Source organism: Nansenia antarctica (assembly GCF_963989245.1).
Source record: "Nansenia antarctica genome assembly, chromosome: 8".
In the NCBI taxonomy this organism is placed as follows: Eukaryota; Metazoa; Chordata; class Actinopteri; order Argentiniformes; family Microstomatidae; genus Nansenia; species Nansenia antarctica.
Genome location: NC_137678.1, coordinates 50,397,261 through 50,424,015, shown reverse-complemented (window position 1 = coordinate 50,424,015; position 26,755 = coordinate 50,397,261). Strand labels below are relative to the sequence as shown.

At 46.4% G+C, this 26,755-nt stretch overlaps 4 protein-coding genes across 4 annotated transcripts in view; 1 reads left to right on the top strand and 3 right to left on the bottom strand.

Annotated features, from left to right (window-relative positions):
* Positions 1–1,594: 1,594 nt before the first annotated feature.
* On the bottom strand, positions 1,595–8,983 carry LOC308163524 (endoplasmic reticulum-Golgi intermediate compartment protein 2-like; the record flags this gene model as incomplete). The annotated part of the gene is made up of 13 exons (XM_080537700.1): positions 1,595–1,663; positions 2,352–2,431; positions 3,482–3,644; positions 4,462–4,559; positions 6,043–6,141; positions 6,358–6,413; positions 6,982–7,077; positions 7,440–7,541; positions 7,834–7,874; positions 8,247–8,314; positions 8,450–8,496; positions 8,613–8,721; positions 8,878–8,983. The coding sequence occupies 13 exons, from the start codon at positions 8,981–8,983 to the stop codon at positions 1,595–1,597; spliced, it is 1,134 nt and encodes a 377-aa protein (XP_080393826.1).
* Positions 8,984–10,379: 1,396 nt separating this feature from the next.
* Positions 10,380–14,930, bottom strand: LOC308163523 (HAUS augmin-like complex subunit 8; the record flags this gene model as incomplete). The annotated part of the gene is made up of 5 exons (XM_080537699.1): positions 10,380–10,453; positions 10,651–10,792; positions 11,032–11,190; positions 13,887–13,990; positions 14,897–14,930. 5 exons carry the CDS (start codon positions 14,928–14,930, stop codon positions 10,380–10,382), a joined length of 513 nt encoding a protein of 170 aa, XP_080393825.1.
* A 1,202-nt stretch (positions 14,931–16,132) lies between these two features.
* On the bottom strand, positions 16,133–17,215 carry LOC308163522 (kelch domain-containing protein 10-like; the record flags this gene model as incomplete). The annotated part of the gene is made up of 1 exon (XM_080537698.1): positions 16,133–17,215. One exon carries the CDS (start codon positions 17,213–17,215, stop codon positions 16,133–16,135), a length of 1,083 nt encoding a protein of 360 aa, XP_080393824.1.
* A 1,635-nt stretch (positions 17,216–18,850) lies between these two features.
* kdm7aa (lysine (K)-specific demethylase 7Aa) overlaps positions 18,851–26,755 on the top strand; it is a gene marked incomplete at both ends in the record, with an annotated part of 37,928 nt that continues 30,023 nt past the window's right edge. The window contains 1 exon segment of the mRNA XM_080537697.1: positions 18,851–18,948. Within this exon segment, the coding sequence (XP_080393823.1) occupies positions 18,851–18,948 (98 nt within the window).

The window sequence follows — 26,755 nt, the reverse complement described above, 5'->3', positions numbered from 1 at the left end:
GGCTAGTCCTGTGTGGGGGGGTCTGGTAGAAGAGGGCAGAGGGCTAGTCCTGTGTGGGGGGGTCTGGTAGAAGAGGGCTAGTCCTGTGTGGGGGGGTCTGGTAGAAGAGGGCTAGTCCTGTGTGGGGGGGTCTGGTAGAAGAGGGCTAGTCCTGTGTGGGGGGGTCTGGTAGAAGAGGGCAGAGGGCTAGTCCTGTGTGGGGGGGTCTGGTAGAAGAGGGCTAGTCCTGTGTGGGGGGGTCTGGTAGAAGAGGTCTAGTCCTGTGTGGGGGGGGTCTGGTAGAAGAGGACTAGTCCTGTGTGGGGGGGTCCGGTAGAAGAGGGCAGAGGGCTAGTCCTGTGTGGGGGGGTCCGGTAGAAGAGGGCAGAGGGCTAGTCCTGTGTGGGGGGGTCCGGTAGAAGAGGACTAGTCCTGTGTGGGGGGGTCTGGTAGAAGAGGACTAGTCCTGTGTGGGGGGGTCTGGTAGAAGAGGACTAGTCCTGTGTGGGGGGTCTGGTAGAAGAGGACTAGTCCTGTGTGGGGGGGTCCGGTAGAAGAGGGCTAGTCCTGTGTGGGGGGGTCTGGTAGAAGAGGGCTAGTCCTGTGTGGGGGGGTCTGGTAGAAGAGGACTAGTCCTGTGTGGGGGGGTCTGGTAGAAGAGGACTAGTCCTGTGTGGGGGGGTCTGGTAGAAGAGGTCTAGTCCTGTGTGGGGGGGTCTGGTAGAAGAGGACTAGTCCTGTGTGGGGGGGTCTGGTAGAAGAGGGCTAGTCCTGTGTGGGGGGGTCTGGTAGAAGAGGTCTAGTCCTGTGTGGGGGGGTCTGGTAGAAGAGGACTAGTCCTGTGTGGGGGGGTCTGGTAGAAGAGGACTAGTCCTGTGTGGGGGGGTCTGGTAGAAGAGGACTAGTCCTGTGTGGGGGGGTCTGGTAGAAGAGGACTAGTCCTGTGTGGGGGGGTCTGGTAGAAGAGGACTAGTCCTGTGTGGGGGGGTCTGGTAGAAGAGGTCTAGTCCTGTGTGGGGGGGTCTGGTAGAAGAGGTCTAGTCCTGTGTGGGGGGGTCTGGTAGAAGAGGACTAGTCCTGTGTGGGGGGGTCTGGTAGAAGAGGGCAGAGGGCTAGTCCTGTGTGGGGGGGTCTGGTAGAAGAGGGCTAGTCCTGTGTGGGGGGGTCTGGTAGAAGAGGGCAGAGGGCTAGTCCTGTGTGGGGGGGTCTGGTAGAAGAGGGCAGAGGACTAGTCCTGTGTGGGGGGGTCTGGTAGAAGAGGGCAGAGGGCTAGTCCTGTGTGGGGGGGTCTGGTAGAAGAGGGCTAGTCCTGTGTGGGGGGTCTGGTAGAAGAGGACTAGTCCTGTGTGGGGGGGTCTGGTAGAAGAGGGCAGAGGGCTAGTCCTGTGTGGGGGGGTCTGGTAGAAGAGGACTAGTCCTGTGTGGGGGGGTCTGGTAGAAGAGGGCTAGTCCTGTGTGGGGGGGTCTGGTAGAAGAGGGCTAGTCCTGTGTGGGGGGGTCTGGTAGAAGAGGACTAGTCCTGTGTGGGGGGGTCTGGTAGAAGAGGTCTAGTCCTGTGTGGGGGGGTCTGGTAGAAGAGGGCTAGTCCTGTGTGGGGGGGTCTGGTAGAAGAGGGCTAGTCCTGTGTGGGGGGGTCTGGTAGAAGAGGGCTGTGGTCACTCATATGACTGTCTGGGAGAACAACCTGGACACAGAGGGACAGAAGAGGGCACAGTACACTACCATCAGACACACAGATACTCCAACACATTGCGTCTTTGAGTGTCTAGAAAAGTGCTATAAAAGTCTAATGTATTATTATTATTATTATTATTCCTGGATTTGTATAGCTTTGTACGAACGGTCGACTTTTCCAAAAGAATACAAGACGAGTAAAGAACCAGACGTAGGAGAAGTGTGGGGGGAGAGGATGTCGGGTTCTAGGGTCTCAGATGAGAGTCAAGCATCTCGTAACATTAGAATTATAAGGTTCTATCTCCATTTTTGTCAAAATCGAGTTTTTTTACATAATCTGATCCATTAGGTGTTTATTAACGCCTGTGTGGTGTTATTTTTTAAAATGTTGAAATTTTTGAGTTAGTAATTCATAAAATACAAAGGTTCCATCTCACAAAACATAATGGAATGTAAAAACGTTGACGCTCAATATCTCTGAACTGCCCTAAACGGAGATAGAACCTTATCATTCTAAACGGAGATAGAACCTGATCATTCTAAACTCACGACATGAAGAAGTGCGATTGTTTTCTCTTGTTTCTGACCGTGGCAGGGACTTGTCAACAGAATGTACAGCATCTTGTTTCATGGACTTATGCAGATGGACTTTTGAAACAGTTCCGTGTTGTGCAGTAGAAAAGCAGTGAAAGACTCACCTCCCTGGGCTTATAGGCCCCCAGTTTAAAGCGGCAGCAGACGATGTCGAAGCAGAAGCCCACCATGCCATGGAGCATACCTGCAGGAGAGGAGAGAGGAGAGGAGAGAGGAGAGAGGAGAGAGGAGAGAGGAGAGAGGAGAGAGGAGAGGTCTCAGTGAGCATACCTGCAGGAGAGGACAGCGTCTCAAGGCCAATGCACACAGCGTGCGATTTCTGTTGCGCGTCTGCATTCCATTTTGAAGTTTGAATGGAAGTCTATGAGAACATCGCATCTCAACACACACGGCCCCGATTTTAATCGCACGGCGAAAATTCGATTCCATTCATTTTGAATGGGACAAAGCACACGGCGTGCGAGTTTTGTCGCACTGTCAAATTTGGCAAATGTTAGCTTCAAAATGAATGGAATCGAATTTTCGCCGTGCGATTAAAATCGGGGCCTTGTGTGTTGAGATGCGATGTTCTCATAGACTTCCATTCAAACTTCAAAATGGAATGTTGACGCGCAACAGAAATCGCACGCTGTGTGCATTGGCCTTCAGTGTCTCTGGGGAGTGTTTATGCTTGGCTTTCTCTTCAGAGGGGTCTGTGGTGTCGACATCTGGTCATATTGTTTGGTATTCTATTTATTGTTTATAATGTTTAGTATTGTTCCTGTTATGAAGCGACATTTGTTAAAAAAAAATAAAAGAAAAAAAAATGAAAGACAAGAAAGGGTTGTACAAATATATGTGATTGATTGGACACATTTCTGCATATGTTTGATATGGCACAATAATAGCTGTGTGAAGTACAATACTGGACAAGCGTTTACCTGTGAATCATTGACAGTAGTAGGTTAGCCCATGACTTCAGATTATTTCTGAGATTACCCATCTATCTCCCCTAACCCTGCCCCCCCCCCCCCCCCCTGACATGCATACAGCCTCCCCTACCCCTAACCATCTCCCCTGTCCCTATCACCCCCCCCCCCCTCCCCGTTCGCTAACTCTGTGTTCCATGTGCCCATGTTATCTGTTGCTTGTTGTTTCTGTGTTTTCCGTTTCTCCCATATTGTCAGCGTCTTTGAGTTTGGAAAAGCGCTATATAAATTCAATGAATTATTATTATTATTATTATTATTATTACCTGTGGTGGAGAAGATGCCTCCGATGATTCCACACAGCCGGACCAGGAACTGGCCCAGGGGCATGTGCTGCTCGCTGACCGTCACCATCAGAGAGCTGGTGTCGTACTTCAGGAAGATGCCCGACACGCCGTGGCTGCCGCTCGCGTGGTTGATCACCCGCTCCTGAGGGACGGAGGAGGAGGCGGCGTGGTCAGTGTGTGTGTGTGTGTGTGTGTGTGTGTGTGTGTGTGATGTTCAGCAGACCTCTGCAGTGGTTTCAGATCTGAGCATAAAGTATCTCATCCACAAAATCTATCACACCAGCTTTGTGTGTGGCTACTCCTGTGCAGCCGAGCTAGCAATAACAAGACCTCGTCAGCAGGGGGAGCTGTTCCTTCCTTATACCGTTTCATGTATTACAATGAGCCCCGTCCTTTGATTTCTACCTCCGCCAGCCTCCACTGGTGCACAGACGCAATGTACTTTTAAACACTGCGACACCTCCAGAACTGTCAATGAGGAATTTCTGAAGGTAAATCTGTACTGACGGCTACTTCAGGGTATATACAGGAATCTTGAGGTTAATTTCAATACCTTTCGAAGACTTTTTAAAGACCTTGTCAATATTTTTCCAGATCTCACCGCCACTTCGAGCTGTAACTGTTTACATCAGTGACACCTTTAACTTAACAGTTTTAGTTTGCAATAGACTAGACCACTATCATCCAACAGAATTTCCGGTTCATCTTTGTTTTTTAATAAAACGAATACATTCACTAACTTTTACTAAAGGTTTTTAGGACTCAAACTCTTTGGACAGAGTCTAATTCTGAAAAATACCTACAAAATGTAAGACCTCATAAAGTCGTGAAAATACTTTTTAATACTTATTAAGGGTCTTGCTTTTCCCAAAATGTATTCATCAACTTTTAATACTTTTCAAGACACCGCGGACACCCTGAACTTTGGGCCAGAGTGAACTAAAGGCTGCAGGACTTACCCGCTCTGTCACGGAGAACTGGTGTGTGTCTGCAGAGATCTTGTACGTGTGCAGTTTGGTGGGCACGACCGTGATGAAGTACTGGAACATCTGATTATCTGAAATAATAAACAACAACAACAACACAATAAGCAAGGCAGAGAACAAACCCACAAAGCAGAGAGAACAAATAGAATATTCCTATCCCAACATATTTTGTACCTTTGTGTAAGAAAACACATTGAAATAAGAGAGCGGCAAGATTCCATTGTCAAGGGATAACATATTGTTCATCTTTAAAGCCTCAAGACACAATAAGCGTGGGCCTATAATAATAATAATAATAATAATAATAATATGTAATCTTTACTCCAGAGCTTTCAGTGTGGCAGCTCCCACCCTCTGGAACTCTCTCCCCACAGTGATCCGCAACGCCCCCCTACCCTGGACACCTTCAAATCAGCCCTCAAAACCCACCTGTTCTCCAAGGCCTTTGGCCCCTAGTCTAGTTTTGTCACTCTCGTTGTCTTTGTTTCTTTGCTTTGTTTTTCTGTTCTGTCTGTCTGACTGACTGTCCGTCTATGGAATCTGTTAAGCGTCCTTGGGTTTGAGAAAGGCGCTGTATAGATCTACGCTGTTATTATTAATACGCAGGTGAAACAGAGTGCTTCTTCCCCCAGTAGAAATGTTCTCGCCTGGTAAATCAAACGACGATCTGAACCGAGCCGGAGGTAAACCACTTTAAATAGCTACAAATAGCACAATCTCCTCCTCACACTGCAAAGGAGTGAGTCATGAAACCACACTCTGTGTAGTGTGTTGAACGTCTTTGATCAGGGCTCAATCGACCCGCCGTCGTTACTAGGTTTCGGCAACACCGTTTCCGCACGAAAACGCGATATCCTTGCAGTAACATGCCTGAAAGTAGCTTATTAAAGTACAGTACTTGTACTTGAAAGGCGTACTGCTCTACTATGCTGCTGTATTGGCGTGGCATGACTACGAGTATGAGCTACTGCAGCTAATAATAATAATACGGTATACTTTATTGATCCCCGAGGGGGAAATTATCTTTTGGCACAGCACCCTGAGACAGCACACACACAGCACAGCCTCTGTAGCACAGCACAGCCTCTGTAGCACAGCACAGTCTTGGGGAGAACAGAGCTCTGGACTCTGGGCACAGGGTCAGCCCCCAGACAGGCTCCCCTGGAGCAGTTAAGGGTTAAACGCCTTGCCCAAGAGCACAACGGGCAGTGGCGGTAGGATACGATGCCAGCAACCCCTCCAGCAAAGCAAAGGAGAAAAGAGGGCATGTCAGCAGGGCATGGGCCCGGATTCGAACCCATACCGACATGGGCATATCTGTGCACTGTGCACCACGGTGCTAGACCAGTGGACCACCCCAGGCCGCGGTGCTAGACCACTGGATCACCCCAGGCCATGGTGCTAGACCACTGGACCACCCTAGGCCGCGGTGCTAGACCACTGGACCACCCCAGGCCGCGGTGCTAGACCACTGGACCACCCCAGGCCGCGGTGCTAGACCACTAGACCACCCCGGGCCACAACACTGTACTCCTGCCCTCAGTAGTAACTTACTGTTGGTGGTGATTTTCTCTGTCCCATCCAGAGGGTTGATGATGCCTGGGATCACCTCTCCGAAAGAGAAGTGGTCTATCCGATGGGAGAAGTTGTACGCTGCAATGCAATGATGAAACCCAGCTCTGAGTCAATCACATGGTGGGGGACGACGACATTGAACTCCTCTATTTGAGCGAGAATCAATCTGAGAACTGAGGTTATTATTTGGTTACGTGTAGTGATACTCTGTTACAGTACAGTTGTCTCAAAAGTGACCACTAAACAGTGTCTGCATACTATTAATGTCAGCCTTTTTCTGGTAGGGAAACTTACTCTCGTGGCTTACAAAAGCGGCGATGTGGGCGTGGCCACGGGGATGATGGATGGGCCTGAAAGACACGGAAGATTAGTAGTCTGAGGAGCTCCGTCACGTCACCTATAGCAGCCGGAGAACTCTTGTGCGTTTGTCCATACCGTAGACACAGATTATCCTAACCATAATAATTCATGGCATTCCCATACAATGGACCTATCACTAAGCCACGCCCCCTTTGAAAACTTCGGACAAACAAACAACGCTTCACTGACAGTGACTGACTGACCGACCGTGACTGAATGACATTCAATGACTTACAATGGCGGGAGTTGGCACATTTCTGATTTCTGATTTACCACAGCAAGTAATAGACATGTTTTTTAAAAGATGACAAGAATATTTTGTCTAGAAGCTTTTCACCGTCAGATATTAGCGATTAGCGATTGTTTGTTCGAGTTTTCTGCCTGTAGTGACTTTTGCTGTGATATGATTGGACAATTTCTATTTCGGGGCGTGGCTTAGTGATAGGTCCATTGTAGAGGTGCTGTATGTCAAGCTGCTGTGAATGAGACTAGTCTGATGAACCTCTAGGAGGGCATCATCTGCTGTGCTATGCTGCTCACACAAAAGTAGGTACTTACTTTCCAACTGTGATATGGAAGTTCCCCGCTACTTTGTTGACATATGCATGACCGTGTATCCTACAGGCACTGAGCGGCTCCGATGGGGCGTCCTCCCTGTACGTGTATATACACACACACACACACACACACACACAGGCACACAGGCACACAGGCACACAGGCACATAGGGGGGCGCGCGCACACACACACACACACACACACACACACACACACACACACACACACAGACACACACACACACACACACACACACAGACACACACACACACACACACACACAGACACACACACACGCACACACACACACACACACACACACACACACACACCATCTCTTTATTTAATTTACCAGATGGCAAGTGTACTAGTACAGTACTGTAGCTGCACAGATGTCTGTGCTTAATACATCTACAAAACTCCATTAGAACAGCATTTCTAAGTGAGAACAGACTGACCGTGGGGGCAAGGCGGTGGGGGTGCCCTTTAGAACACTCTTGTACAGGACCTCCTGGAGAGCATGCTCCTCCCTCAACCTGTTCTGGATGAGCTGGAGAGTCCTGAGGTCAAGAGGTCAAGAGGGAGAGGCAGGTTAGCAGCACATAGAGTATAACAATGCCACAGACAGAACAGGTCACACACTAGGAACTACATTTGGAAAGCAGTTAAGTAACATTAACTTACTGGTATTGTAAAAGATGTAGGCTAGTGTTTACTTGTTACTAGAAGTGTCACTTGTTTAGTAGAAGGAATCTTGACACACCAGTGTTTCACTATCTGACACAACTTTTTTAAAAGAACACATTTGAATTCTGGTGAAAAGTGCCTAGCGCTTCACTGAGAATGGCTTACCTTTGCCACAGTCGCTGTTGTGGAGACAGATCAAAGATCACCTAAGAGAACCACACACAGTAGATCAGACTAGGCTAGGCTAGCTACTATATAAAGTCCATTTGCAGTCACATAGAGTCACATACAGGTCGTGAGCTTAGAATGATAAGGTTCTATCTCCGTTTAGGGTACTTCAGAGATATTGAGCGTCAAAGTTTTTACATTCCATTATGTTTTGTGAGATGGAACCTTTGTATTTTATTAATTACTAACTCAAAAATGTCAACATTTTAAAAATAACACCACACAGGCATTAATAAACACCTAATGGATCAGATTATGTAAAAAAACAAAATTTTGACCAAAAATGGAGATAGAACCTTATAATTCTAACGTCACGAGGTGTCAGTGTCTACAGGCCAGATCAAACTCACAGGCTCATACAAAATGCCGTTTGATGTAATCATGGTCTCTGCCAGGTCCAAGATGTCTGCACCCACATCTGAAACGTCACAGCCGATTCAGATCATTACCACAACGTTGCTATTATTCAGTTATGACAACAATATGACTGAATTGTTCTAAAGGTGTGAGATGAATAAATTGTTGACAAATCATTCCGAGGTTGGACACTTACGTTGGCATCTCATGGCAACAGTTATGTCAATATTTATTCTCATTTTGCTGAAAATTGAGGAGACAAAATCTGTGTCAGATTCTGATTCAGCACACAAACAAAGTATGACCAACTACAACATTCACCCCATTCAAGACATTAGCTTTTTGAAGTTTGAACATACCTCGAAAAGTCCTTATCCACCTCATATTCATACTTCATCCACGTGTCCCGATACACAAAGAACTCAAAGAAGGCCAGCAGTGCCATGGCAGCAAATGCCAACAACGACACTGCAGAGGAGAGAGGAGAGAGGAGAGAGGAGAGAGGAGAGAGGAGAGAGGAGAGAGGAGAGAGGAGAGAGGAGAGAGGAGGGGGCGGGGAGGTCATTCTGTCATTCAGGCAAACGGAAACAGAAAAATAAGGCCAGGTAAGGTCGCAAACCTCACCTGTTCCTCCCGAGGCAGAGGTCTCCACATAGCTCTCGGGGACCTTGGGGAAAGCATCCAGCTCCTTCACCAGGCTCAGGGCTCTCTTCCGGTACAGCCTCCTCATCTTCACAGTAACGCTCCTCTTCCTCCCTCATACGTGGATCCTGGGAGGGTTTAATAAGCATCAGTTATATTAGTGGTTTAGTGGTGTAACTAACTGCATAGTACACAATCATTACACATGATCATTATTGGGGACAAAGGGATTCAATGACATCAGTCTTAAATATGTGTAACAGTCGTGTAGATGTCATGCTGTGAAAGAGCTTTATTCAGTCATTCTTAACTGGCAATATCACCGATAGTGTTGGTGATGATGATGAACATCTCAAACCTGCAAACTGCGACACTTTAAATGAATGTGCAATAACACTATGTGCAATATGACAACCCTCGGGTACATAAGGTTCAGAGAATAGGAAATGTTAGAATAGGTATAGCATAGCATAGAGTACAGGACAGTGTTTTATTTGTATAGTATAGTATAGTGGATAGTGTACATAGCCTTTATTTATGTAAACCAGCTCTTTTCCCTTCTTGTTTTTAGTTTTTTTTCCCTAGCACCAGGGGAGCCACCCCTCCCAAATGTCGTTGTTTGGTACCTGTACTATAGCAATGACAATAAAGACCCTTCATTCATTCATTCATTCATTCATTCATTCATTCATTCATTCATATTGGGGACAATGGGATTTAATGACATCAGTCTTAAATATGTGTGACAGTCGTGTTAGATGTCATGCTGTGAAAGAGCTTTATTCAGTCATTATTAACTGGCAATATGACCGATAGTGTTGGTGATGATGATGATGATGATGGACTGCGATGTGTATGAATGCGATGCGAAAGTGCTCAACGTGATGGAGAGCAATCGCATGTTGGCTCTAGCTCGCTAGCTAACACATAATAACACATATATGACAAAACAACTGAAATAAACCACCATAGACGTACATGGTGGCCCACAATGTCCAGTAGCAGGACCCGTTCATACACGATCAGTATCAACAGCCAGCTGATCGTCACATTACAGAGATGATGAGATGTGCTGGCTAGTTAAGCATAAATGTCTCGTCTCTTACCGTGCTTTCATACGGCTAAAATCCAGTCAACTTCAATGCAGAGAGTAATTGATGACATTTAAACTAAACATATAGGTTGATCATACACGCAACAGCACTCCAACCATCTGCAAAGCGAGCTGTCTGTCACTGTTACTTCTCCTTCCTTGTTTTGAATTACGATAAGCGGATGTACGTACCTACGTCCTTAGCGACCAGCGATGTCGCTCTCCTGCCGCTACGCGCATTGTCCACCAGATGGCGCTCGAGTCCATGAAAACATTGTCCTTTTTTGTCTTCTTCGCAGACAGTGGTTTCTTTTCTTTTTAGGCCAGTGGCAATGGTCTCATTCAACCACGTCTCTACTTTCTCCCATACACAAATTAATTATATTTATCTCTACCCTCTCTTGAGTGTTATATTCAACTGTTGTAACACTTCCTCACTCTCCTTCAGGCTCGCCTCCGCTTTACCTGAGAGGGCGAGAAGAACCGTGGGTTTCATCACAGGCATGGTCACCAGGAATGACCACAAACACTGTAGACAATCGCCTTTTTTACGTGTAGAAAACTTGACCCTCTTCAGGATTCCATTTCACAGTTGTTGTTTTTTCTTTATCAAATGCTCTGAACTCTGCTGTATTGACTGAAGGAAATAAACTTAAACCAACCCAGGAATTCTCTTCTGTCCCCCTCAATGTGGAGGTTCTTTACAGGCAGCTCATGGCGGGTGGTGTCCACTGCTGTGCCAAAGGATTTGTATTCTTCTGTGAAGCGCTGGGCAGCCGCAGCCACAGGAGTTAATGCTGCGATCTGAGGACAATAGAGCACACACATATTCCTCATCAAAGCCTGGAGCTGATGACAGACTTGGATGTTTCAATAAACCTTTTCAATGCCACTTTAAAAATCACAAATCATTCATTTAGTATCAGTTGAAGACACACACAAAAAAAGACGATAACACAATTGTTCAACACAAGTTGTTGACATTAAGTCAAATCAAAATGCCATGGGAGAGAAATCAAACGGCTCAGAAACAGGCCTCTGACCTGCAAATCCAGCAAGTCATTCATCTGCTTGCGCTTTTCCAGAAGAAGATACTGGCGCTTCTTCTCATGGACCTGCTTGCGTAGCTTCTCCTCTTTCTCCGTCATTGCTAGGATACGCCCCTCCGCTTGTGCCTTCAACTTCTCTGTGTTACTCTCCATCTGATTTCAAACACCAGTCCATCATGATAAGAGTCCTGAAGGTAATAACATCTACTGCGATAATAATATAGATAATATATGCCATTTAGCTGTGAGTGCATACATTTCAGTATATATGGGATTCCCAGTGGGAATCAAACCCCCAAGCTAAGCGTTGTTAGCAGGGGCGCCGCTAGAGATTCTGGGCCCCATGACAGAATATCATTTTGGGCCCCCCCACCTAAACCACCTATCAACCTAAACCCCGTTGAAGTTGATGAACTATTGATGCACTGCAAGAAATCCAATGATGGACATCTTTTGTAAATGTAATTTAAAATTACAGTTAATACAGGAATCAACAATTCAGCAAAGAAATCTCAACATTCTTTAACTTATTAAATTAAGACTTGAACAACACAAGGACAAAAGTATAATTAAATGAAGATTGGAACCCAATTATAAAAGTATAAATCACACAAAAAGTAAAAAATATAATTTTAATGGGGTGGTATTGTGTCTAAATAAATGTAGATCTTGTAAAGATCAGTTGGCCATAATACTGTCAGGATTAGATCAATGAAGAATTACAGCAGAGAGATATTTACTGACTCAGCATTGCTTGTTTCACACAAAGACAAACGTGTCTTATACAAGAGGGAGCAACACAGACATGGTGCCAGCGAAATTGAATGTGAAATGGGAAGATTTTTATTTTTACACTGCGGCAGTACTGTGGAATAGTATACCTGGAGAGCTAAAAACTATATCTAGCCTAATGCACAACGATTCAAGATAGGAGTAAAGAGATCAAATCAAATCAAAGCTAAACGCTGGGCCTTCTTAGTAGCAAAATCTTTAATAAGATCCTTGAAATCTAGTGATGAAGCCAACTTGCTGTGCTGCTGTCATTGTCCTTTGTTACTTCTTGCTCTTCTTCTTCTGCCTCTTTACCTCTTGTTTTTTTTTATTGTATTTAATTTTGCCATTTAGCAGACACTTTTAATCCAAACAATTACGAATTACAGGGACATTCCCCCTGGAGTAACTGAGGGCTAAGTGCCTTACTCAAGGGCACACTAGTAGTGGTGTGGTTTCAGGCGGGATTTGAACTCGCAACCTTCCGATCACAAGTCCAACTCACTATCCACTACTAGACCACCACTACCCCCCCACCTCTACTCTCCTCTCTGGCTGCCTTGCTTGAAGAGGGCCCTGGCATGGAGTATCCATAGGTACATCATTCATAATATGTCCTATAATAGTATTAACATAATAATACATACATTACACCAGATTAGCTAACTTAAATGTTATCTAGCTAGCTAACAATATTATTAAGATGCCAGTGGTCAATGTTATTGCAATTACTGGAGGAAGAACTATTAACTAAATATGAATATTAGCTAATGTTGTATTCAATGCTTGCATGGTAATGCAGCATACATTAAAATATTCAAAATCTTAATGCTAACCCCAAAATCCTACTGCTCACCTCCTTCTCCTTCAACTGGGAGGTGGGTTGAGGGAAGGAGTCCTGATCCTGAAGCATCTGTGCATGACGTGATTAGCATGTAACATTATACTAGTTAGCTAGCTAGCTATAGCAAGAGTGCATAGCTGCTGGATACAAATTCACTGAGCTCTAATAACCTATATTTGGACCAAAATTGCACTCATCTCATACATTTAACTGAAATTATACTGACAGTGCACTGAAAGTTAACTATACTTGAAGTTAATGTTAATTAGCTATCCGCTTGTTAAGTCTGACGTCAAAAGTGACGTTTAACTATTTCCGAGTCCAAACTAGAAATTCTCGCACCAGAGTACCAGTGTACTACAGCGGGAATGACAGTTTAATCGTTTTTTAGACTCGGATCTATTCATTCAACAAGGGACACAGCACTTTCCCGTTTTCCCCATATTGTCAGGGTATTTGAGCCTCGGAAAAGCGCTATATAAATATCATTAATTATTATTATTATTTCTCCATTTCGAAGACAGCGCCTCAGCCAACGTTGGGACCCGGAAACAAGTCACGACTTAACAAGCGGATAGCGAGCTAACTAGATAATCCACGCAATGATTAGATCACTAAACCACTGTTTTTAGTGATTTTTTTTACTTTTCTCTTTTGAGAACCTGACTTTGGCTTTGCCTTTCACGACATCTTCCACGCACGCACGCGTACATTTGATGCATTTCCAATCTGGCTGTCCTCCATCTGTCCCACACACATGTACTACAGCAGGACATGTTGGTCATGGAAACCTTGTCAGAATGTTCGCGGTAACATTCCTTTAGTCTAGCAGCTCGCGCGCGGTGGACTGAACCATGCAGTGAATAAATAGAGGGGTAAATAATAAGGCTTAATTTTGTTAAACATAGAGAAACAAAACTCCAGTTTGTTTCTTTTGTAACTTTTTTTAATACATAGAATTATAATTTGAATTCGGCTACATTAACGTCCTTATGATAATAATAATAATAATATTATTTATAAATATATATATATATATATTTCTTTTTTTAAAGATTCTCATGGGCCCCTGTCAGTGCTGGGCCCTTAGAATCGTCCTAACTTACCACCCCCTTAGCGGCGCCCCTGGTTGTTAGTGCCATGCTCTACCAGCTGAGCCACAGTGGACCACATGACGCTGTCCCACTTGGCTGTCTTGAAAATAGACAAAACAATAATCGTTTTTTCCTCAAACCTTGGCTGTGATGTAGGTTAACAGGAATGTTTGCACTTCGACAATTCTCTTCTCATCTTCGCTGTTCCTCTGAGGTTCTCCTGCATTCTGTAACACTGTCTTCTCTGAAAAACAGGTAAAGAAAAGCATGGGACTGGGTGTTATTACCACTTCACATTCATCAATCACCTTCATGACCTGAATTAGAGTGAAATATACCTGTCTCCCTTGTAAAAGAGGTATTTTGTCCTATAATATAATAATATAGGCCATTTGACGCTTTTATCCAAAGTGACTTACATTGCAGTGAGTGCATATACATTTCTCAGAATATATGGTCCCAGCGGGAATCAAACCCACAACCTAAGAGTTGTCAGTGCCATGAAACGGAAATGCATGGGGTTTACCTCTAATGATTGAAAGATCAAAGTCTGGGCGCTTAACGTGGCCGTCTAAGATTGTGGATTGTAGCACACTTAGTCCCATTTGTGAAGTCTCAAGTAGGCTGGACATCATTGCTGAAAGATAAACAGGGTTAAGTGAATGGCAGTACGCTCACAAACCAAACACCTTTTCATAATATTATGCCCACCATTATCGACCTGGGGGGTATTCCATCAACGTCGCTAAAGGAAAATCTAGGACTTTGCTTTTGCGACGTTGATGGAATATCCCACAGGTCAATAATGGTGGGCATAATATTATTATTAAAGTTGACGGAATACCCCCCTGGTGGGATCATAGCATGACATCAATGCCCAAAATATAGGAACATCAAATAAGCATAGTGTTTCTGTCTCTCTCACTTTCTGTTTACACAAATTTTTTCTTATTATACACAATGCCTCAAAATATACTGCGGATAATAAAGTCATCATCTGATCTAATGGTAAACATAAACATGGTTATTGTCAGGGGTTATGGTATGGACAAACTTAAAAGGAAATCACTTATTCATGACGTACGAGTTGGAAGACTTTGAGGCGCCATTGAGCGTCTTGGGGGAGTGCCCATCCGTGGTTTAACCCCACCCGGCTTCTGAGGCTGGCCTTGGTGGCAACACATTGGTGGCCTCATTGGTCAGTGAGCTGCTCTGTGGACAGACAGAGGGATGCAACCGGATAGAATGTTGATATGTTAGAATCAATTCAATGCTTTGTGAGATTTTACTATAAATTCAGACAGTAGGCAATAGACTAGATTTGCTAAATGCATTATCTCAAAATGCAACATCTCCAAAGGGTTGTAGTTTCTCGTAACCAATGACAAAAACAAAAAGCATATATAGGCCTAGAGGTAATTAATGAGACAAGTCATGAACTAAAACATCTTACCTTAGAAAGAGGTGCTTTTGCAGGCTGCAGGTATCGAGACTTCACTGCTGTACTCCCAGCTGAGGACGAGGAGAACGTTATTTGTAGCATCAGAACTTTTGATGAATATGACAGTTTCATGACACTTTAAAAGTGTATTTCACAAAGGCAACGTTAGCTAGTTCAATGAAACTTACATTTGATTTTCTTTCTAGCTCCATTGTTATTGGGGTTGCTGTTGTCGCTCTCTTTAGAACTGCAAGAATTTGAACAAAAGTTAGGGAATTGTCATTACAACCCTCCACACTGCACGGCAATACTTATTTGTAATTACTTCTGTCAGTTAACAACAAAAACATTAGCTGCGTTCGTAAATTCGCTCTGGAAATCTGATCAGCACTCATGCAATGCCTCTTGTCCAATCAAATGACTTGGTCCCTTTATGACGTTGAATCCAGTGTGCGCTCCGGCGCTCTCAGAGCGAATTAACGAACGCAGCCATTAGCACAGCAGCAGAGAGCTACACTGGTAGCGGCTGCGTCTAGCCTGTTCACATCATTCTACTGCAGTACATACATATATATTTTATCTAATTTGTAAATAATATAGTTCGGTACCTTTCCAAATCAGCAGGAGTTGTTTTTTAAATTTTATATTAAAAGGCATCCCATTGTTTTTGGTTTTAAGGCGGGGCTACGTAGGCAGAAGAACACTTCTGTTCTTCAAAATAAATCCTCTCCTCCTCCTCTCCTCTCCTCTCCTCCTCTCCTCCTCCTCTCCTCTCCTCTCCTCTCCTCTCCTCCTCCTCTCCTCCTCCTCTCCTCTCCTCTCCTCCTTCTCTCCTCTCCTCTCCTCTCCTCTCCTCCTCCTCTCCTCCTCCTCTCCTCTCCTCTCCTCTCCTCTCCTCTCCTCTCCTCCCATCCCGTCCGTCTCTCTGTCCGTCCGTCCCTTCCCCTATTTCAAGCGCTCTATGAGTTCCTGTGTGAGGCCGAGGTTGAGCAGCTGCACGGTGGAGAGCTGGGCCAGGTGGGGGGAGGCCTTCAGCAGCCGCTCCCAGCACAGCTCCAGCAGGCTGGGCACGACCAGCCAGATCTTAAACAGGGAGCCAGTCCGATTTCTCTCGTGGATGTTCACCACGCCACCATGGATGTACATGCAGCCAGCCGGGGTGACGGCAGCACAGTGGAAGTAGGCGGGCTCCGGCATCACCGCCGGCAGTTTGGTCCACTGGAACGTCTGCAGGTTCATCTTCCACAGGTCCGCCAGGATCAGCTCCCCGTCGTGCCCGCCGCACAGGAACACGTCGTTTCTTAACTGCACACAGCTGTGACCTCTCCTAGGAGCCGGGTACCCTATTTGATCATGAGGCTTGGTGGCGATCTCTTCCCACGAGTTGGTCTCCAGATTGTAGGCGTGAATCTTGTCCAGAGGGTAGTTCGTCCAGGAGGTCTCTCCCAGGATGTAGATCCTCTGTCCGTCGTGTGCCATCTCATGCCTGTACCGTTCCCCCGGCAGGGGGTTGTTGGGCTTGAGGTGGATCCACTCCCTGGTGGTCAGGTCCAGCCTGTACAGGTCTGTGCTGTAGTTGTACCCTGTGGTTCCTCCAAACACATACAGGAAGCCGTTAATGATGGCCATGGCCTGTCCATATATTTTGTTGGGCTTCGTTCCTCGACAGTTGAGCAGCGACCACCGCTTGTACTTGACGTTGTAGACGTGTGTGTTCACCCCGAACGGGATCCCGGTGCAACCTAGCAGGTTGTTGCCGTGCAGAACGGCTGACATGGACATGCGTGACATGGCCAGCTCCATCATGTAGCCCTCTGTGCGGATCTGTTGCCAGGTGCTCGTGGCGAAGTGGTACCTGAAGTGGTACCTGAGCCCGGCGTAGTCGGGGTTGTACCCTCCGAACATGTACAGGTTGGTGTTGTCGGCCACGCAGCGGTGGCCGCTCATCGCGGGGGGAGTACGATGACCTGCTACTCGGAGAGGAGGCCTCTCTGACAGCTTCTCGAATCTATTCCGCTGGTCCTCCATGTTTCCCCAGATCCAAGTCAACCGGAGAAAAAAAAACGTTACATAAAAGAGTTCTAGACAGAATCCTACTGTGTTCAGACCGTGTGTGTGAGTGTCTGAGGCGGCTTGGCTAACGTTGTCTGTCTGGGCGCAAGTTGTCATCCGTAGCACGCGCAGAGGGTTTGAACTCCAACGGTCTCTGCTCCGATTGGCTGAGCCGCGCGCGGCCAAAACAAACGACACGTGACCCTCCCCGCCTCCTGACGTTGACAGCGTTGTCATGTACCCAGAGGACAGCGAAGTACACCTCGCTAATACAGGTCAACATGTCGAAGAAACTCATTTATATATGCCACAGTCAGTTACTCCAGGGGGAATGTCCCTTCATTCATTCATTCATTCATTCATTCATTCATAATTGTAAATCGCTTTGGATTAAAAGCGTCTGCTAAATGGCCAAATTTAAATTAAATTAAAATTAATAAAAGGCCTCCCAAATCTGACTTCGCACAGGGCCTCGCATATCTCCCAAACGGCCCTGCAGTACTGAATGCGCTGCATGCATTAGGCCTACTTTGCTATGCAGAGCAGCACAGATGGGTGTTTGGGGGGATGGGCGCTGTCAGCTCACTTATCAAGCTGTGGGTCGGGGGTCCCATTGCTATTCGCTCCGCACACAAGCACGTAGGGCACGTCCTCTGTGTGGAATACCAGGGAGGGAATATCAGGGGGATAATCGCGTTGTGTGTGTGTGCAGGCCTTCTGTTCTGAATAATAGACGTCCTTGTCATGTGACCTAAAAATTAGCAATATTTTCAGATACATTATTTTTTTATTTTTTTTTACAAATACTGGTTAACATTGGAATCATTGAAAAAGAACCACAATGCTCTTCCCGCTGAGAGCGCAGCATCGGTTTGCATCATATCATCTTTGTTTATAGTTCAATCATCCTCTTTGATAGAGTATATGGCAAGACGTTGTAAGTAAAGATGGAAGGAAACAAAAAAGTGCCTAACTGTATTACAGCTATAAAATGGTCTGTGTACACATAAGCCTACACATATTTTCATTATTTTATGACGAAAGAAAAAAAGTAATATAACGCTCTGCGTTCACATTTTTATTCTGATTAAGCTCTCACGATCAATCAATATAATCAATCCTCTGTTCTGTCAAATCTGAGTTGGTTTCTTTAATTGAATTGGTAACGTCCTAATAATATATATATATTATTAGTAATAACAATCAGGCTATGATCGCCCAAAACAAGCACACCACGTTATCATCCCCTGAAGGCAAAAAAGTTGGGTCTTTCTTTATTCAATCCACATCCGATGGAAATAAACAATTAGGAAATTGACGTCAGAGGCTTGCCCAGTCAGTCTGAAGCGTTGTTTCTTTCGCAGAGTCGGGTTTTCCCTCGGTCGGTTCCGTGTGCGGCAGCTCCCGGCCCCGCCCCCTCCCGTCTCCGCCCCGCCCCCTCCCGTCTCCGCCCCTCCCCTCCCCTCCCCTCCCCTCCCCGCCCCCTCCCATCCCTCCCCTCCCGTCCCCTCCCCGCCCCCTCCCACCCCCTCCCCTCCCATCCCGTCCCCGCCCCCTCCCGTCCCCTCCCCGCCCCGCCGGGTTCCTGTGTTGTTAGGGGACAGTAGGAAGATGGCGGCGGCCCTGCTGTACTGTGTCTGCCGGCAGCCCTACGATGTGAGCCGGTTTATGATCGAATGCGACATCTGTAAAGACTGGTTCCATGGCAGGTATGTAGACTACATCTTCCTTCGAACATGCCATTCATTTCATATAAAATAAATGTCAGTTGTTGGAGAAATAAAGCGAGGATTGTACCAGCGGTGATGATGACTGCTTTGGATGGTGGGCAAACGAACGGGGGTCTTCTATTGACGCCGAATACGTATCTAGATTGTCTTATCTAATAGTGTGTGTTTCGTTTGACTTATCGACGATTTACAATGTCGACATGGGTGTTGTGGCTGTCTTGCTCTCGGGTCCTTTCAGTTGGAATGGAAGCCGACATCAAGTTGTGTAAAGAAACGAGTTGGTCGGATCGTAACGAGCCGTGTCAGTGATCATCAGAGCTCCGAGCTGTCTCTGGTTGTTTGGCCAGAAAGAGGAGCTGGATCATTATGAGACTGAAGTTGGACCGAAGTATCGATTGATCGCTATGGGTTGTGTCGTTTTAATCCAGTTGGTCATCATCTTTTCTTTTTTAGTTTAGCCTAGCTGGTTTGTCTTGTCTTGTCTGTTTGACAGCCTAAGACCCTGCCACCAATGTAGGTTACTACAGGCCACGCTCGTTGTGGGAAATGTTTGCCTAGATTAAAGCTACTTAAAGCGGACTTCTTCAATGGATTAACATTTGATTTAGATGTATTATAAAAAGCCTACAATCGAGGAGAGTTGTCCTAGCCTCAGATATGGTCTAAATGCGGTATATCTTTGAGAAAACGCAGCAGAAAACAAGATGGTTGTTTTTTGTGTTGAGCTTTTGATTGACAGGTTGAGGTAGGGTATTTAAATCCCCCCTTCAACCCAGATAGGCACATGGTGAGAGACCCCTAGCGGAAGACCGAGGAACTGCCGTTTAAAGGGACGAGAGGAGGGGGAACGTGTCCTTAGAAAGTTCATTGGGTTTTTTTGTCCTCATTTTCACCACTGTGAAAGGAGTTCAAACAAACGCACCGTCCCGTCCTGTTTATCTATCTTTATACCCAAATACTTCTCATTGGCTCTACCAATTTAAGCTTTTGAAACACATTGATTCGATGACGATTGAATTATTGAACCGAAAATGGCATTATTAGATAAGTAGGCAGACTAACAGGTTGGTGGTTCATCATTGAGGTGTCTGAAAAGGAAACCTCTAATGTAACTGCCTGGTGTAGGAGTTAGGAACACAATGGCAGTTGAGCAATACAAAAAAGCAGTTTCGTCGCTCGTGTTGAAATTATGGAAGTTGTTACGTAACTCTATACTTCTTATGACTGCCAAGAACTCTACGCCCAGAAATGTGGGGGTGCCTCTAGCCAGGGAAGACTGCCTGTGTCACGTGCCAAAAGAAAGCTAACAAAAGTTGGCGCTTCCCCCGTGGATGACTAATAAGCAGTGTGTCTCCACCCCCCCCCCCCCACACACACCCACGCTTCCTGCTCCGCTCCAAAAGCAGGGGGTGCACCACCTCCACTGCTTCCCACGAGGGATGCCAGATGGAAGGGGAAAGCCTGCGTGGCTGTGTGGCTAGTAGGCCGACACCAGTGGGGTGGAACACAGAGGTGCCGCACCGGAACCCTGGTGCCCGCATGTCGGCAAAACCACAGTCTGTCTGCGTGTGTGTCTGTGTGTCTGAATCTGTTTTCTCTCACCACTGTCTAGACTCTAGACACCTCAGGTTGTATACAATATAGCTCTACCAGTCCCAGGGCTCCAGGTGATGATTGCATAGCAGTCAGGGGGAGGGCTAAGCGGCCGGGGGAGGGGGGACAGGGGACGGGGGGGGGATGACGACCACGACGGACAACACTGTCCAGGCGTACAGAGCCCCAAACCTGTGCTTTGTGAGAGCCTTTCCCCCCCCCCCCCCCCCTCCCTCACACAGCCACCCAGCAGGGCTGAGCTGAGACGGCCATGCGTTCACAGGAGGGAACACTACGTCCTGGGTCGTCGCGTGTTCCGTTCTGTCGGGCTGGCGAACAGTAATGAAGCCAGTACTGTCCGTCACGGCTCACACCCTCAGAGCCTACGTCTAACTCTCCCCCCTCTCCTCTGGGAGTGGGACTCCCAGCCGAGCCCAGCCCAGCCCAGCTCAGCTCATGTCTGGCTGTGGTAGGGAGAGGGTGGTGGTGGGGGTGGGGGTGGGGGGGGCGGCGAGAGACTGGATGGGACACAGAGGGGATGATTGATGGGGGAGCGCCGCAGAGCCAAGTTCAATGCGCCATCCGTCAATGTCCCACGGTAGGAGAGAGAGAGAGAGAGAACACTGAAGAGAGATGGATGAGTCTCCGCTGTACGGCGCTCTAGTGTTTAAAGGAGCTTGACTGGTGGAGAAGACCCTTCCACGCCACTGTTTATTTTTCCTGCCAGATTTATTTTCGGGAAAAGGAGGGGGGAGGTCCATTGTATTGATCTGTTTGTTGTATCGATCTGATTAGGATGTCGACAGCGTTGTGTATTGATTTCCAGTCAGTCAGAGTCACGGTATGATTAGGGGACGTGTAGAAATGGTGTTAGTCTAATAAGTGTTAACAAAAAATGAGAACTAGGAGTCTTGAAGGGAGATGGGGGGGGGGTGGCGAAAACATGGTTTTCATAAAAATGAGTACCTGAAAGGAGGAGTTCATAAAAGGCACATCAAGTTCAGATCAGGAACAGTACATCAGATAAGCTCTCCTGCACTGCCAGGCACTAGCCTGTCTGTCTTCTACAGCCCTACCTGCTAATGTCGTGATCAGAGACCAGATGAGGTGTGTGTGTGTGTGTCTGTGTCTGTGTGTGTGTGTGTGTGTGTGTGTGTGTTTGTCTGTCTGTGTGTCTGTCTGTCTGTCTGTCTGTGTGTCTGTCTGTCTGTCTGTGTCTCTGTGTCTGTCTGTCTGTCTGTCTGTGTCTTTAGGCTAATTGAGTGTGTTTTACTGGGGCTCAGGTTGGCTGAAAGAGGTATGTTGAGGGCATGTGTGAAGACGAGAGCCCCCCGCCCCCTTTAAAGAAACTCAATATGGCCGCCCCCAGGCAACGCAGGCAAACTGCACCATAAACAGTTTGGTTGTGCAGCTCCCCGGGGGCCGCGCGGCGCTGCATAAACAACAAAGCAAATCCGCTTTTATTGTTTCCACACTGACTACTGGGCCCTATTCCTAGAAGGGCGGTTAGAGCCAATCCTGGCTAGTGTTTTCTGATTCGCGATCATTTCATTTCAGCTCGAGTTCAGTTCCATGAATGTGGCTCAAATAATTCGCTGCTTGGTTGCTTGGCTGCTTGCAACCACTCCTTCAGAACAAACGTGGTAGCGACCAGGTTTACGGTCTGGTTAAAGTAAGACGTGTGTCAAAAATGTCTCACAGGCGAACGACAGTTCCGTCAAGTGTATTTTTTGGAAATATTAGTTCCCACCTCTTACGAGATAGCTAGATAGTTTGATAGTGTGCTAGATAGATAGATAGATACAGTATATAGATAGATAGACATATCTATTTTACACCTTTTTATTTATCTATCACCTTGCATCAATAATGTCACAATGGTGTGTTTGGTGCAGGGGTTAAGGCAGCCAGCTAGAAGTCCGAAGATTGCCGGTTCAATACTTGATTTTATTTCATGTTTATTTTTTTTTACATTTAACCGAAGCCTTCATGCAAATCGATTTACAATATATACATCAGTCTACATCATCTATCCATCAGTAATCATAAGACAAAATGATCTATGCCAAATCCAGGGTCCAGTTAGAAGAACATCAACGTTATTGTTATAGAGTACAAGCATCAGACAACAAAATGCAGTAAAAAGGGTGTCAGAAGAGGGATTTGAACCCCCGTCTTAAAACAACGATTTGATGCTATGGCAGCGGTCAATACCACTATGCCACCGTGATGATCTGAACGTGTATAGCCTGCTGCTGATATCACCACAGTAGTGAATATTCATTTATTAAAATATGAACATAAAACAATAAGTAGGGGCTAGTATGACCTACGCATTTAATCGGTCAGCAATTTCTTGCCAAACCATTTCCCTCGCCTTGTTAATTGCAGCAGTATTGCACTTTTTTTACATCTTATTTTTCCTCTTCATAAAGATCAATAAGTAGGACTGCTGCGCTGTCACTTTCAATCTACTGTCTTCTTTCCGACAATCGTCTCTTCTGGGCTCCTTCTGCCTGCAAGCACACGCCCATCGACAAATCGAGAATTTCCAATCCGGGCTTGTGTGAACATTGACGACACAAGCCTGATTCTCATTCGAGGAATCACTTGAGGCTTGAATCCCAATCGAGAGTTGCCTGAACAAGGCTTTCCTTTTAATCGCGAATATACTAATCAACGTACGTGGAATACCCCCCTGATGTCTACCTGACGCCATCTCTACGCTACTAACTAGGCTGTGTCCATTCTAGAGGCTTAGGGTCGTTGTTGTTGTTGTTGTTGTTGTGGTTGTTGACATTATCCGGTCTGTCAGTGCAGTTCATCTCGGGAGTTCAATCGCTCTGCCTTGGCCGTGGTCCAGCGTCCACTCAGTCAGACTAGTCGGGTCTTTGTGGTAAAAGCTTTGGGTCAAATTGAAAACTCTGCAACTGACTGCTAAGTGCGTTAGGACCGGCTTGAGTCAGGTGCCATTTTGGGTCTAAAAATAAAGCCAGCCAGGTGTGCTTCCCTGCCAACCCTAACCCTAACCATGACGGTTAGAATCTGTCAGTTTTCCTAACGTAGGCGTGTCCGAGTCCCATGCAGGGGAGGGAGGAGGGAGGGGAGGGGAGGGGGGGTTGTTTAGAGCTTATAGTAATGACGGAGCCCGCCTCTAAGCCTTTGTGTGTCTCTGCTGATCATTGAGAACAATGAACCCCTCACCGCGCGGTGTAGACTAATGACTAACCCCACTCCCACAGGAAGGCCGGGAGAGGAGTCGACGGTGTCAGTGGGGGGCCAGACAGTTCTCCCCAGGTTTTGGGGTGGATGTGGATGTTTAGCCTGTCGCTCCGCTGGTGTCCTGCCCCCCCCCAAATCAGGGGGTTGTCACGGTCTCTGAATAGTAGTGAACATTATTTCCTCCCCTAAATTAGGCTTTATTTTCCTTGGGGTCTGCTGTCACATATCCCTGGCAGAGCCCCCAACTTTAGATGTTTTTGTGGGGGATTTTAGGTCATCTGTCTCCAGCTCCAGAAGGTTTGAATTCAGATGCAGAAATGGAGAAAAGTGCGTGCACACAGTGCAGACAGCACTACTTTCTCTTCAATCCACCAGTTTTCAAAGTCTTTCCTGCTCAAGGAAGACATATGGAAGGAAGGGGCGGCTGTGGCGCAGGAGGTAGAGCCGCCGTCTAATGGTCGCAAGGTTGGCAGATCGGTGGTTCGAGCCCCGGCTGGCCACATGTCGAAGTGTCCTTGGGCAAGGCACTGAACCCCAAATTGCTCCCAGTGAGCGGGGCCGGCGCCTTGCATGGTAGCTTGCCGCCATTGGTGTGTGAATGTGTGTGTGAATGGGTGAATGAGAGGCTGCTGTAAAGCGCTTCGGATAAAGGCGCTATATAAGTGTAGTCCATTTACCATTTACTTTCTCTTCAATCCACCAGTTTTCTCCTTCTGCTCAAGGAAGACATATGTGACAGGGTCTGGTGAAAAAGTCCCCATGTAGGGATTTTTTTTTGTCTGATTTTACAGATTATAAAAGAGTAGATTGTAAGCTTTCAAATGATATGTCATACATTGTAATCTGAAAATACTGAAGATATGCTTATTTGAATATAATATATCTCTCAAAACTCGGAGAAATTCGCTCCGAATCAAAACAGACGTGTTTGCTACCGTCACGTTGGTAGCTAGCTAGCTAGCAGCAAAGAAAAGAACATCGCTAGGAACATCAACATGCTAAAAACACATAACTACACATCATTTTAGTCCTTGCTTTTGAAAAAAGCAAAATTGTAAAACGTACGTTTGTTTACAAGCCATGTATCACAAACCCAGTAGCCACGAAGCAGGATGGCAGACGATACAGTGAATCCAGTTCACAAATGATATTAGTATATCATTATTTTAATGATTAAAGAAGTATATTAGTATAAGTATTTAGTGATCCTAAAACGGTTGTTTGTTATATTGAGTAGGCTCTTCAAAACGTTTTAATAAAAAATAAAAAGAAGAACATTCCGGCATGCGGACCTTTTCACCAGACCGTGTCATATATTTAAGCTATTCCCCATCTCTTTCTTTCTTTCTTTCTTTTCTGTCTTTTTTTCTTTCCTCCTCTGCACTCCGCCCCTGTTCAGTAGTTAATCACTGACGTGGGTGACACATGTGCTGACTCAGTCCGCATATGTGGCATAGTGCCCTGTTCTGTTTCCCTCTGTGTGACACAAGGACACGAGGAGGAGGAGGAGGAGGGGGAGGAGGAGGAGGAGGAGGGGGAGGAGGAGGAGGAGGAGGGGGGGTCAACTACGGTCAACTTGGATCCGGTCGCCCACCTCAGCACTAAGCTCTTGCGCCTCCCACCCAACACTCAGGAGCCCAGGCAGGCTGACATCATAGTCTGGGTGACTTAAGACCACCCCCCCCCCCCCCCCACCCCTCAGTTCTAGCTTTCACTGTGGCTAGGATTCCAGCACTGTGACATCTGAGTTGACGTAGGCTGAGGGTGGAGGAGGTGGGCAGTGTTGTGTTGTGGGGACGCCACTCTGCAGAAGGTTGGATCCTCTAGTTTATGACACCAGACAGCCCAGAGAGCAGTCTAATCCCAGAGATTCAGTTTGCTCCTGTTAGAAACTCCTCCTTCCCAGTGTCGGGCTGTATTTGACACTGAGTGAGTGTGCCCTGCGTGTGCCTAGCTGTCTATTCGGTTGTTAAGTCTGACGTCAAACGTGACGTTTAGCAATTTCCGGGTCCAAACCAGAAACTCCCCGCACCAGAGTACCAGAGTACCAGTGTACTACAGCGGGAGAATGACAGTTTTTTAGACTCTGTTCTATTCATACAACAAGGGACACAGCACTTTCCCGTTTCTCCCATATTTGTCAGCGTCTTTGAGCCTCGGAAAAGCGCTATATAAATATAATGAATTATTATTATTACTGAGGCATTTCGAAGAGAGCGCCTCAGCCAACGTTGGACCCGGAAACACGTCACGACTTAACAACCGAATAGCCTGAGCACCAGTGTTAAGTGACCAGCAGTGACCAGTGACCACGCTACTTCCTGGTGGACTTAACGGCACTGCTTTGTTTTCATTTTACAATTTCCTGCAATTCCCCCACAGATCAAAGCTGATTGGTGGCTTAGTGGAGCTCTGTGTCCTTCCTCTCAGGCCTTCTTTGAAAAGGGAATCTGTTTAAATCTTTACACCCCCCCCCATCCATCCAGCACCTGGCCTACCCTTCAGGCTACCTCACCAGACTCTGAGGGAGGGAGTTGGAGTTGGAGCTTTTTTCGTGAAGCTCTCTTTTTTTTTGCCGTTAAATAAGTTGTTTCCTGTGTGTTGCGTTGGAGCGAGTCCCGACGTTTTCACACATAAGTGGAGGAATTTGTTTCACTCCCAACTTCCAAAGAGCTGAACCTCAAATTGATACTTCCCTTTCTGGGTCACTGAACATAAGTTACAGAGGAGGAATTTATAATTGAGGCTCAATTAGAGAGAGGGCGGGTGGGGGACTTCAGAATGAAAGATGGAGGAGTTGCTCCAGACTTGAAGAGTTGGACTATGTGGTCATGACGAAATGGGGCTTGTGCTTTATTGCGTCATTTCCAGTACTCAAGTTCCTAGAAGATATATATAAGCACACATCGGTCTCTGTTCCCGTCAGCTGAAACCAAAAGTTCAAAGGTCGTCCTGGAAGGTATTTGTCTTT